Below are 12,259 nucleotides of genomic sequence, written 5' to 3' on the forward strand. Positions count from 1 at the left end.
TTATTTAGTTAGTTTTAGTTAACTATAATACCCCTGATCACTGCACAACATCCAAACACATCTAAACACTCTGCCCAAGGGTATGATGGGGAACTCTGCCCACAAATCCCTCCAGTCCAACAGCTGTTGGATGTGACAAGGAATCATTTTCTCTCCATGTGCTACCATCAACAGAGGAGGAAAAAGTACAACAGTATTGTACTCAAAAAAAATGTAGTTACTCTGGTTAAAACGTACTTAAGTAGAAGTAAAAGTACTGATTCCAAAATGTACTCAAAAAAGTAGAAGTACCCCCCAAAAAACAACTACTCAATAAAAGTAATTTGAGTAAATGTAATCCCATCCTAGACTTTTTGCAAACATTTTTCCAGGCACACATACCTGACCTTCTTTTGGGTCCCGTCCCACCAGTTGAGAACCACTGCACCAACTAATTAAGATAGTACATTTAATTTCAAGATGCTCAAAAAATAAATGCTCTCTCCAAGTTCTCTTTTTTTGTTGGATAGAGCAGGAATGTGACTAACTCTGCTTCTGATTGGCTGGTTCTTGTTATTGCCTTTGTTTGCCGTTGATGCTGATGGAAATGGAGGTGTTGCTGTCTGTCAGCTTGTTTCTATCAGCATAGTTAATAATCATTAAAATTTGAGTTAAGCAGGAGAAGTTCAGAGTCAGTGTGCTTATACAAAAGCTATATTTACTGAGTATGCAAGAGCAGTCTTAACACAGACCATGCATCCTTTTCTGGATGTATACCCACTTCTGCTTTAGAGCAACTCAGGCCTTATTTTCTGAATTTTTTATCTTGAAATATGATGTTTATCTCTACTTGTAGGCTGAGTATGGCCTATATTTAGAGTAAGTTGACCAGAAGTACACTTGCTTTGATTTGAGTTATGTTGTTTCTCCACTTGATATACAACATACCAGCCTCTTTATCCCATGACTAACTTTTTTTTGTCACTTTTCAGCCTCAGCTGTCCCCTGTGAGCTGGGTTTGGTCGAACTGACTCTGACTGGGAATGTAGGGGGATAAAACCAAAGTGCATCAGACAGTTTTCACATCTGCTTCAAACCACAGAAGCATAAGATCACAGCCCACAGCTCACATATATCCACACACTCTCCTCCACAATGAGTCCTCATTCCTGCTCAGAAGTGTCACGTCTCTTGGGTGCACTTGTCTGAGCTCTGGAGCTCGTCTCTTTTGAAGTGTCTGACTATGTGAAAACACAAACATCCCCTATATCAAGCTTGACTTTTGCAGCCCAGCATTAGGAAGTCAACAGCCGTATTTCATGCATGCAGACTTCAAAATAATCATTTCCCACTTTGCATTTTCCTTTTCCACTTTGCTGCAGAACAATCAGTGTTTGTATTGGCACAATGGTGAGCCCATAAAGCCCTGCACTTCCCCAACAAAGTGTCCCTGCTGCAGATGCTGCCAGCTCAGGGCTGTTTCCGACAATGAGCAGATCATTACTACTGATCAGTGTGACCCAGTACAATGGAGCATTCTTATGTCGGATTGTGCAACTAAGGAAAGCGGCTCTGAGAGTTATTATAGCTTAGTCAGGACCCATAGTGCTGTAGTGTGTGTCTATGTGTGAGTATGAGGGAGAGAGGCAGTGGGAGTGTATGCGTGTGAAAGAGAGAGAGGGAGAGTTGTGTAATCTGTCCATTTTGTGTCTCCTGTCTCCCCCTTCTCTCTCTCTCTCCCCCCCCCCCTGGCCCCTGGCTGCCAGGCGTCACACCAGTTTATAATAAGGATCCAAAAAAAAAAAAAAAAAAAGTTGTCGAGTGAACGGATTGAAAGAAGGAGAGAAAAAACGGAACCCTTCCCACTCTCCCAAAAATCACGGGGAGTGACTGTGACAGGAGGAAGGGGACACAGAAAGAGAGAGAGAAAGAGAGAGAGAGCTGAAGAAGCCTTCAGCAGGACTTCATCACGTTTCTTTCAGGACTGCGCGGACCGGAACGGACCACAATCCAAACACTGAACTGGACTCATAATCGATCGCGCTTTGACTTGGAGACTTTTTTTTTCTTGGAGAAGCATGCGGTTCAGTTTGTTGTTCAGGTAAAAAACTTTGACTCTTACTCATGCAACCTGCTGCTTCTTTCAGTCATCGGCACATGTGGATGTTCGCATCCTCTTACTTTCAACAGGCATGGTTGTTAAGATACTAGAAAAGTTTTGTGGCGAAGTTTTTGGCTTTTACGCACGACGCTTTCTCTTTGCGCACTGGGCGCTGTGCGAGGATATATGATCGGAATTTAACCGAAGGCATCTGGGTTTACGTAGAGTTCCCTCACTCTCCCCAGGGCAGATTTTTCAGAGTTTTCCCCCTTTTCTTTCTCCTCTCCTGTCCTCTCTCCTTGCTGTCCCCGCAGCTCTGAGTTTATCCTACAATGTGCCACTGTAGCGGCCAGGCAGGGGGAAACGTGGACCCGGGTAGGGGGTCGTTACTTCGGCCTGAGCGGCTCTGTTGTGTCGGACTGTGCGGGAGCTTTGTCTGTGTTTTTCGGGCTGCTTGTAGACTGGTGTGGGGAAGCTTCCAGAGACCACGGCGGTGCACCACAGTGGGAAGAAGGGGGCAATTATTCTGACTATATGTGGCCTGCGGACTGCTGGTTGTGGTGATGGTTTGGGTTCTCGTGGTGAGCGCTGAAATGTCCATCTTAGTGGAGCGTTTAGTGTCATGTTGAGGCTTTTTCCCTGAGCAGATTTAAGGATGGTATTCCACTTGTTTCCTATGCACTTGTCTTGAGTATGCAGCGTAAACCACATGCAAAAACAGCACGAGAACCCCCCCCCCCCCCCAAACGAGCTCTATATCTGAGATGCGCCACCTTAAACAGGAGAAAATAAAACTTAGAAGCCTCAACAGGAGATGAAAACTTTTTCTCTCTCTCTCTCTTATGGACATCTTCTGCACAGCACACTCTGTGGTTTTGCTTCCCAAAGTGATTCCATGTCAGATTTAAGGACTCAAACCCAAAATTAAAGGCGACACTCAACACCATTCCACCCCCAAAACCACATCAGACCAGAAATAAAAAGTACAAGATGACTTTGTACCTGATTGTTGCCTGTGAGTGTGACTGTTGTGTGTGTTAAAACCACATCCTCAGGGTGTGTTTGGTCCCAGAGAGAGGCATGCAGAGGGAAAACATACTGGCTGTTTAAACCCATTAGTTTGTTAAGGCCTCCCAGGCTTCCACAGATTGATTGAGATGTTTGCCTGTGAACCCTGAAGGGAAAAAGAATCTTTTGTTCGTCCTCCCCTGAGCCGTCACACCACCTGTAATGGGAAAGCAAGTGGGATAAGTGGTGGCTAATGTACAGTTAGGTCACTGGAACATTTGATAGGGTGTTCACCTCACATGTCTTCTAGTGCTTTTAAACAATTAAAAAGGTTCAGGAAAGTTGATGCACATCGAAAAAAGAAGAATGAAACACTGTGTGAGTTCACACAGCATATAGAATTGTAAGGTTTAGGTCATGGGATGGTTTTGTCATCTATGAAAGGCCTCATTCACCCTCCTGATGTTTAAAATCCTGTATATCTGCCACTTCTTTCAAGCCTCTGCTCCTCTCTCCACAGGCTCTATGTGCTGTGGGGCTTTGTGATGGTCACGACCTCTGTGACCAAGGCTGCCAAGAAGAAGGTGAGTCATCTGCTCATAAACACTAAACTCCACAGACAGCAGAATCACTATAGAGGTCTAAAAGGAGGTGACAGTTCATCTGTTTTCATTAGAATCAGCCGTAAAATCCTAAAAGGCCCCATGTTTGGACTGAAACAGTTCTTGGACTCTGCAGATGTTCCTGCTGTTCATGATGTCTATGAAAACACAAATTTTGGCTAAAAATGCTGCAAAATTGTAAAACAGCCTCTTGATTTTACAAACTTGGTCTGCCAAATACTCCGATCAGTTTCTGCTGAACTTTGGAAAGCATTTTTATCAGATTCCAACATCTGTATGTGAGGTGCTTTTAACAAAAACATCCTTGTTTGAGTGCATTCTTCGGATAATCTAATAACTTCTAAGGGGGTTATTTACCTTTGAGCAGCCACAATGGATGTGTTTCCAACAAATAAGGATGCCAAAGGATCAGGGTGGCCTGGTTCTGTCCACACATCTCATGTACAGATGGTAAAATCTGGGCATACGGCTCAGCTCCTTTCCTGTAACATTCACTGCTACTCTATACCCCTAGTTTCTATCTCTACCCACTGTCCTGCACAGAGGAGCGTTTAACAGCTAAAGGGACCAATAAGATTCTCTAAAGTGATCGAGAACAAAACCAGAGTTAAAAGAACAGTGCATTTAACACATGACTCCAAATGACTAATAATGTTTTAAGAAAATTCAAGAAAAGGAAGTTCATCGCAGGAATCAAGCTTCTTGGAGTGACTGCCAGCTTTTCAGGGTCAGCGGTTGTGATTGATGACTTCCTTCTTTTTTGTCGCCTTTGTTCACCACCAAGCCAGCAGGTTGAGACGCTAGCATGGAGTTGTATTGATATTTGCACCAGTAATTTATAGTTATCTGTTTAAGTAGTTTAATTTAAGGTCAGCCATTGTTAAAGGTTAGCTGGTGGTTTCTGGCATTGCATGATGGCTTTGGTATCCAAGCGCTTTTTTCTCTATCGTGATTATTTTTGATGATTTCAGCATCCAACTCTGCAGAAACACTAATGAACTGATCCACTCTGACTGCAGACAAAAATCAGAACAATTCAGCCATCAATATTCAGGCCCAAGCTGCATACAGAAAAAAACATACTGTATATAGAACTGAAGTACTTGTTAAAGGTACAATATGTAGAATTCTGCACTGAAATATCTACAGTAGCTTTGTATTTGTCACAGCATGACAAAGCTGCTGGAAAAGCTGGGTTTTAAGTCAAAGACTGCTATCTGCTACTGGAAATGGATTGAGAGTGGCAAAAGAGGCAGAAATCTTCAAAAAGTGGCAAAAATTGGCCAAAAGATGGGAAAATATAATAAAAAAAGAGGTAGAACATAGGTTAAAAGTGGCAAAAATGGGCAGCAAATTGGAAAAATTGTTTATACATGCAAAAAAAATGGTAAACAGAGAAAAAAAATGGCAAAAATGTTCGGTATAAAAATTGTGCAATATGGTTAAGATAGGCAAGAAACTGTATTTAAGAAGTGGCAAAAAGGGGTTCATAATGGCATAATGGATTAACAGAAGCACCAGTAGGTGGAAAAGGGCAGAATTTGGTTAAAAGTTTCAAAAACAGGCAGAAAAGTGGTGGAACTTTTTAAAAAAATGGCAAAAATGGGCAAAAAGTGGATGAAATAGAACTATAAAGAGGCCAAAATGGGTCAAAGGTGGCACAAATGTCAGGAAAAGTGGGAAAAATGGGTTTAAGAAGTGACAAAAAAATGTGTTTATAATTGGCTAGAATGGGAAGTGGAGAAGGATGACAAAGGCTTAATATTTGTGGCAAAAATGGGTAAAAAGTGAGCAAAATTGATTTTTAAAAAAGTGGCAAATAAATGGTGTGAAAAAGTAGTTTAAAGAGGTTATAAAGTGGCCCAGATAAACAATTTCAACATCAGAAGTTTGACACACTTTCATCTCCCAAATGAGCCAATGGTTAGCCTGGATGAATGCTCGCACCAATGCTACTGATCTAACCCACATACACTGATACTGCTAATAAATCACTGCTGGTGACGGCCCATTCTCTGGGTTTGTCAGGGGTCCAGCTCATCCTGTCTGCAGGCCTGTAGAGATCAGTCAGGATACGCTGCTCAGCTCAACTTCCTTCTTGTTTTGAATTGACGATTTTGTCCAATAAAAACTATGGATGAATTTCTCATTATGAGGGAGAGAAGCTGGTCGACGCTGCAAGCTATCAAGAATGCTGAACCAGGATGGCCACCTTTAACAGCTTATCTTCCTCATTGTGTGAAATTCTTTCATGAAACCAAAACATAAGGTTGCTGTTCAGTAAGTACAGTTTATAAAGTGCAGTTTTTTTTATTGCACAGAATCTGTGAAGCTAATACACCATGACATCTAAAACGATCATCTATTTTCCACTGTAACTTTAATATTTCTTATAAATGACTCTAAAATCACAATGACGTTGTTCTCAGAACAAAAACAGTGTAGATTTGGTTTCCTCATACCTCCATTGGAAAAAAAGTGAAGAAATGATAATATTAAACACTGCAAAAGTTCAAAATTCTTGCCCAAATGTTAGTATTGCTTTCAGATAGAATGCAGAAAATGTGAACTTGACCTTTAAAGGGGGCCACAGCTGGAGAGGACCCACCAGTCGTCACACCAGCACAAATGATTTGTCGAAATGGAAGTTAAAACAGCAGAGGCAGAAAGCCCAGCATCAGTCAGCTCTGGTACAGTGTGGCTGAGTTGAACCAGTAGCTCCAGAGGTCAGTGAACCCCGCTCATTAATGGTCCCAGTTATGTGGCAGCTGTGGGTTTGATGTCACCCATTACGACAGACCACACCTCACATACACACACATCAGAGCCATTTAGGCCCCCCTCCCTCATTTCACCCTCCCTTCTTTCTTTTTTTTTTTTCTCACAAACCAGCCACTTAGAGGAGAAGGGAACATTTTTAACCAGAAGCACACATTTATGCCGCCTACACCTGTCCCAGACAGTTTGTCCAGCATGTTTACTGGCATATTTCTACCCATGTACAAACACTTTGACACTCTTAGATAGAGAGTGTGGAACGGGGGGAAAGCAGAGCTCAGATTTATGTTTTGCTTCTTCTGAATGGAAACTTTTGTTCAGCTCTCATGTTTGCCGCCGTGCCAACTGGGCTGACGCTTCACTTATGAGACGAGAGGAGAAACATTTATCCAGAGCCGCAAAGGAAGACATCAAAGCTTGAGCTGGCACTGATACACAAACTCCCCAACATGCAAACACATATGCACAGCCAGATCAGCCACAATCTCATCGTCTCTGCTGTGACACAAACCCTGGTGGTTTATCCCTCTGCTCATGAGCCGCTGGCAGGTGACCGAGTCTCTTCTAAACCCCTGTGAACTGTGAAAAGTTCAGGGTTTATATTTTGGACTGAGAGGAAGGAAACTCACGAGACAACAGCTCATCAGCGGGCTGTGAAGAAATAAGACTGTGCAGAGATTTTTGATTTTGTAATAGGAAAGATTTTGCTAAGTTAAGTAGTTCTTTAAAATAACGCCAAGGCTGGCAGTTTTCACCTCTTTGACTGTGGAGTTTCACTCAGCTGTAACACACTTGGACATTCAGTTCAGAAGCATTTTTTAAAGAAGCTTAACTCCAACTCTTTACTTTACTCACTGCTAACACTTGAGACTTATATCAAACAAACAGGAGCCAACTTTTGAATTCAATTCACATCATGTCTTCATTGATACAACAGCTGGATTAAACAAAGACCGCAGACTTTTCTAGAACAGCAGACTTCTTTTTATAAGAATGACGTTGTGCTCAGGTTAAAAACAGCCTCACAGCTTTCTTGTAGCATGGAGCGCTGAAAGGTGGTGATGATGGAGAGGTTACCTCATGCACAGATGACCTTTTGTTAAAAAATCCCTGTTTTGTTGTCGGGGCGGCCTGACAGGCCATGATGAGAAAAATGTAGCACAGGCGGATTTAGGATAATTACTACAAAAATAAGCTTTCGTAGTGTGTGAGATTATCAAAGATGAAATGTTGGTAGATAAGAGGACTGATAGAAATACACTAGGTTCTCTGATATGAACATGTTTTGGTCTTCTTTATATTTAACAGGCTGTATCATTTGAAGGTTTTTAGTGCTGGATGGTTAAGAAAGACATTTAAGACATCACCATGGTCTCTGGGAACTTTTGGTGTGCTGCCTCCTACTGCAGGACCAACCTAAAAAAGACACATTTTAAGAGCTAGGATCAGTGTGCAAAAATTAAGAGCTAGAAAATGTCATTGGCAACATACACTATATTGCCAAAAGTATTCACTCACCCATCCATATAATTGAAATCAGGTGTTCCAATCACTTTCATGGCCACCAGTTTATAAAATCAAGCACCTAGACATGCAGGCTGTTTCTACAAACATTTGTGAAAGAATTGGTCGCACTCAGGAGCTCAGTGAATTCCAGCGTGGTACTGTGATAGGATGCCACCTGTGCAGCAAGTCCATTTGTGAAATTTCCTCGCTCCTAAATATTCCACAGTCAACTGTCTGTGGTATTATAACAAAGTGGAATCGATTGGGAATGACAGCAACTCAGCCACGAAGTGGTAGGCCACGTAAAATGACGGAGCAGGGTCATCGGATGCTGAGGCGCATAGTGCGCAGAAGTTCCCAACTTTCTGCAGAGTCATTCGCTACAGACCTCCAAATTTCATATGACCTTCAGATTAGCTCAGAAACAGTGTGTAGAGAGCTTCATGGAATGGGTTTCCATGGTCGAGCTGCTGCATCCAAGCCATTCACGCCGCCACTGGACTCTAGAGCAGTGGAGACACGTTCTCTGGAGTGACGAATCGCGCTTCTCCATCTGATGGACTAGTCTGGGTTTGGTGGTTGCCAGGAGAATGGTACTTGTCTGACTGCATTGTGCCAAGTGTAAAGTTTGGTGGAGGGGGGATTATGGTGTGGTCTTGTTTTTCAGGAGCTGGGCTTGGTCCCTTAGTTCCAGTGAAAGGAACTCTGAATGCTTCAGCATACCAAGAGATTTTGGACAATTCCATGCTCTCAACTTTGTGAGAAGAGTTTGGGGGTGGCCCCTTCCTGTTCCAACATGACTGTGCACCAGTGGTCAAAGCAAGGTCCATAAAGACATGGATGAGAGAGTTTGGTGTGGATGAACTTGACTGGCCTGCACAAAGTCCTGACCTCAACCTGATAGAACACCTTTGGAATGAATTAGAGCAGAGACTGAGAGCCAGGCCTTCTCGTCCAACATCAGTGTGTGACCTCACAAATGCGCTTCTGGAAGAATGGTCAAAAATTCCCATAAACACTTCTAAACCTTGTAGAAAGCCTTACCGGAAGAGTTGAAGCTGTTATAGCTGCAAAGAGTGGACCGACATTATATCAAACCCTATGGATTAAGAATGGGATGTCACTTAAGTTCATCTGCAAGCCAAGGCAGGTGAGTGAATACTTTTGGCAATATAGTGTGTCTCCTTGGTGTATCATTTCAGCTATTTTAAAGGAACTGTCCTTAAGCCTCTGTCAGACACTGAGAGTAGAGTGGTGGGTAGGCCTGCCCACTAAATTGGCTGGGCCCCTGACAAACCCAGAGAAGTGGCCCTCCCCAGCAGTGATTTATTGATAGTATTGATGCATGTTTGTTACATCAGTAGCACTGGTGCTAGCATACGTCCTGGCTTACAGTTACTTTATTTTTGAGCCAAAACAAGTGAAGCTGGTGTTCTGATGGAGCAAGCTCAGTAGGAAGAGTCGGTTGTTTTGCACGCAGAAGGTTGTGGGTTCAATCCCCAGCTCCTGCAATCCCATGTTGATGTGTCCTTTAACAAGACAGCCCCAATTTACTCCCACTGCTTCATCAGCGGTATGTTAAAGGGTATGGAAGTGTATGAATGGGGACCAGCAAACACTGTCTGTCATGAATGTATGGGTGAATAAAAGTGAATAGGTAGGTGTGACCTTCAGTGAAAAAAGTGCTTTGAGTAACTGGATGACTAGAGTCCATTTACCATGTTGAATATTTATTTGTGCCTCTTTTTAACCTCTTTTAAACACCCTTTTTTCACTTATTTGCCACTTTCAATCAGTTTTGCCCACACGTTACCCACTTTTGCTCCTTATCAGCCCCGTTTCTGCCAGATTTGAACCCTTTTCACCGTTTTCCCATTTTCGCCCCTTTTGATGCATTTTTGCTTCTTTTATACTCCATTTCACCACCTTTTTAGCCCATTTTTCAAACCTCTTTTCCCTACTTTTTCTGCCCATTTTTCTCACTTTAACCAGTTCAGCCACATTTTAATTCTATTTCACCAACTTTTCTGCACATTTTTGCCAAGTTTAAGTAATTTTGCCACTTTTTAAACCTCCCAAAACCTTTCTCTGCCTGTTTTTGCCACATACCACTCCTCCATTTTTACCACTTTCAACTTATTTTTGCTACTTTAAAAATCCTATCTCACTACCTTTCCTAATCCCATTTCTGCCTTTTTAACCACTTTATCTCCAAATTTTTTACCTATTTTGCCACTCTTCAATTCTGTTTCAAAATCTTTTCTGCCCATTTTTTTGTGTTTTAAGGTATTTTGCCACTTTTATCCACTTTTCTGCCTGTTTTTTCCCACTTTTTGCCTATGTTTATCTCTGTTAACCCATTTCTGCCAATATTTACCCCTTTTTCAACTTAATGCTCATTTTTGCCACTTTAAAATGCATTATACTATTTTTTCCTGCCCATTTTGCCACTTTTAACTGCACTATACTATTTTATGCCCATTTTTTCCACTTTTAACTGCATTAAACCATTTCTTATGCCCATTTTTGCAACTATAACTGCATTATACATGACCACTTTTGCCTCCGTTCACCTATTTTTGCCACTTCGACCAAATCTTTGCCACTTTTAACCCATTTAAAAATTCTTTTCAATTTAAGATTATTTCTGGGGTTTTGCCTGTATTTGGAAAGGACAGTTGAAGCCAGACAAGAAATATGGGGTGAGGGAATCAAGGAAGACATGCACCAAACACTGCTGGCACTGGGAATCAATCCCATGACCAGTATATTGAGGAATTTACCCTCAGCTTAACTTTAAAATGGACCATGATTTTGTTGAACTCCATGCCCTCCGTGTTTGATGAAAATCCCTCATATTGTTGACAATGTTCACAAATAAAGGGATGAACATGAGGACCAATTACCTTTGGACTCTGGACTGACAACCTTCTTAGTCTCATCAGTTTATCCTTGAGTCCCACTGACCTTGACCTTTGGCCTTGGAACTCCAAAATGATTGTTTCATACTTTAGGCAGAGCAACCTTTGGGCAAGTTTGAAGAAAACTGTTTTCTTTCTGTGTACATAAAAGTTCCACTAGGATTATCTTTAATTGTGTTTGTATTGTGTTTGTGTCTTGTCAGGTGGCGGGCCGAAAGTCCAGGCAGGCGTTTGAGGCGGATCCTGTGGAGGGTGTGTGGTCTGTCTGGGGGGAGTGGTCAGAATGCTCTCAGACCTGCGGTGTGGGCGTGTCACAGAGGAGCAGGAAGTGTTTACCTCCCCCTCCTCCTCAAGCCCCTCCCATTTCCCTCTCTCCACCTAACTGGGCCGGTTATGTGCCTGGGGGCATCAGGGGTCCCGTCATCTCATCTGTCAGACCCTACTATCCTCCTCGCTATCCAGGGCAACACCCTTCTTACCACTCTCCACAGATCCCCACCAATCACAACCCAGGTTTGCCGCTGTACCGGGATACTAACAGCGCTGGAGTAGGAGGAGGAGGGGGAGGAGGTGGTCCTATACCTGGACAGGCCAATCCATCTCCTTCTTTTTATCAGCCGGAGTTCTCCCAAACCAATCCAGACCCCGTGTCTGTCTATCGATCGCCTTATCACACACCATCTCATGGTTTTAACCAGCAGGCACGGACCATTAGGAGACCTCCCAATCAAGGAGCAGTGAGGCCCGGAGGAGGTGGCAGTAGAAGGTCGATTTCAACCAATCGGGAGGGTTTGCCTGTGAGGAGGTGAGTGGACAATTGAAAAGAAAAGGAACAACTCAGCACATACCTGCATATTTGGATATTAATTTGTCTGAATAGAGAGATAAACTCAATGACATTAAAACAAAGAGGATGTACATTTAAAATAAAAAACACAAAACAAAACATACCAAGCTGACAAGAATGAGAAATGTTCCTGTAAAATGGAAATTTTACAGCAGTGGGTCCCAACCATTGAGCTTCCCCTATCTGTATCAAAGAGAAGCTGAGACTCCCCAATACCCACATGAAATAACCGTTAACATACTGTTTCTAAAAATCAAAATCCAAGTAATTTTCATTGGTGAAACACTAAGACACCCATGTTTTTTTTTTACAAAAAAGCATTGGATGAACTGGTTATTAAATGTTTAGTCATGATTTTACCTAATATGTGCTAATTGTCTTGCGCTCCCACTTTTGTCACCACCTTTTGTTACCAATTTTTGCCACATTTTAACCCTTTTTCATACATTTTTTCCTCACATTTTTGCCACTTTAAACCCATTTTTACCACTTGTAA

At 42.3% G+C, this 12,259-nt stretch overlaps 1 protein-coding gene across 1 annotated transcript in view; it reads left to right on the forward strand.

Annotated features, from left to right (window-relative positions):
* The first annotated feature begins 1,853 nt into the window (after positions 1 to 1,853).
* The window catches only part of adamtsl4 (ADAMTS-like 4), a 65,573-nt gene continuing 55,167 nt past the window's right edge, over positions 1,854 to 12,259 (forward strand). The window contains exons 1-3 of the mRNA XM_041792999.1: positions 1,854 to 2,080; positions 3,609 to 3,672; positions 11,120 to 11,721. Coding sequence (XP_041648933.1) covers positions 2,058 to 2,080; positions 3,609 to 3,672; positions 11,120 to 11,721 — 689 coding nt within the window. The 5' untranslated portion in view covers positions 1,854 to 2,057. The remainder of the gene's footprint in view (positions 2,081 to 3,608; positions 3,673 to 11,119; positions 11,722 to 12,259) is intronic.

Source organism: Cheilinus undulatus, linkage group 8 (assembly GCF_018320785.1).
Source record: "Cheilinus undulatus linkage group 8, ASM1832078v1, whole genome shotgun sequence".
In the NCBI taxonomy this organism is placed as follows: Eukaryota; Metazoa; Chordata; class Actinopteri; order Labriformes; family Labridae; genus Cheilinus; species Cheilinus undulatus.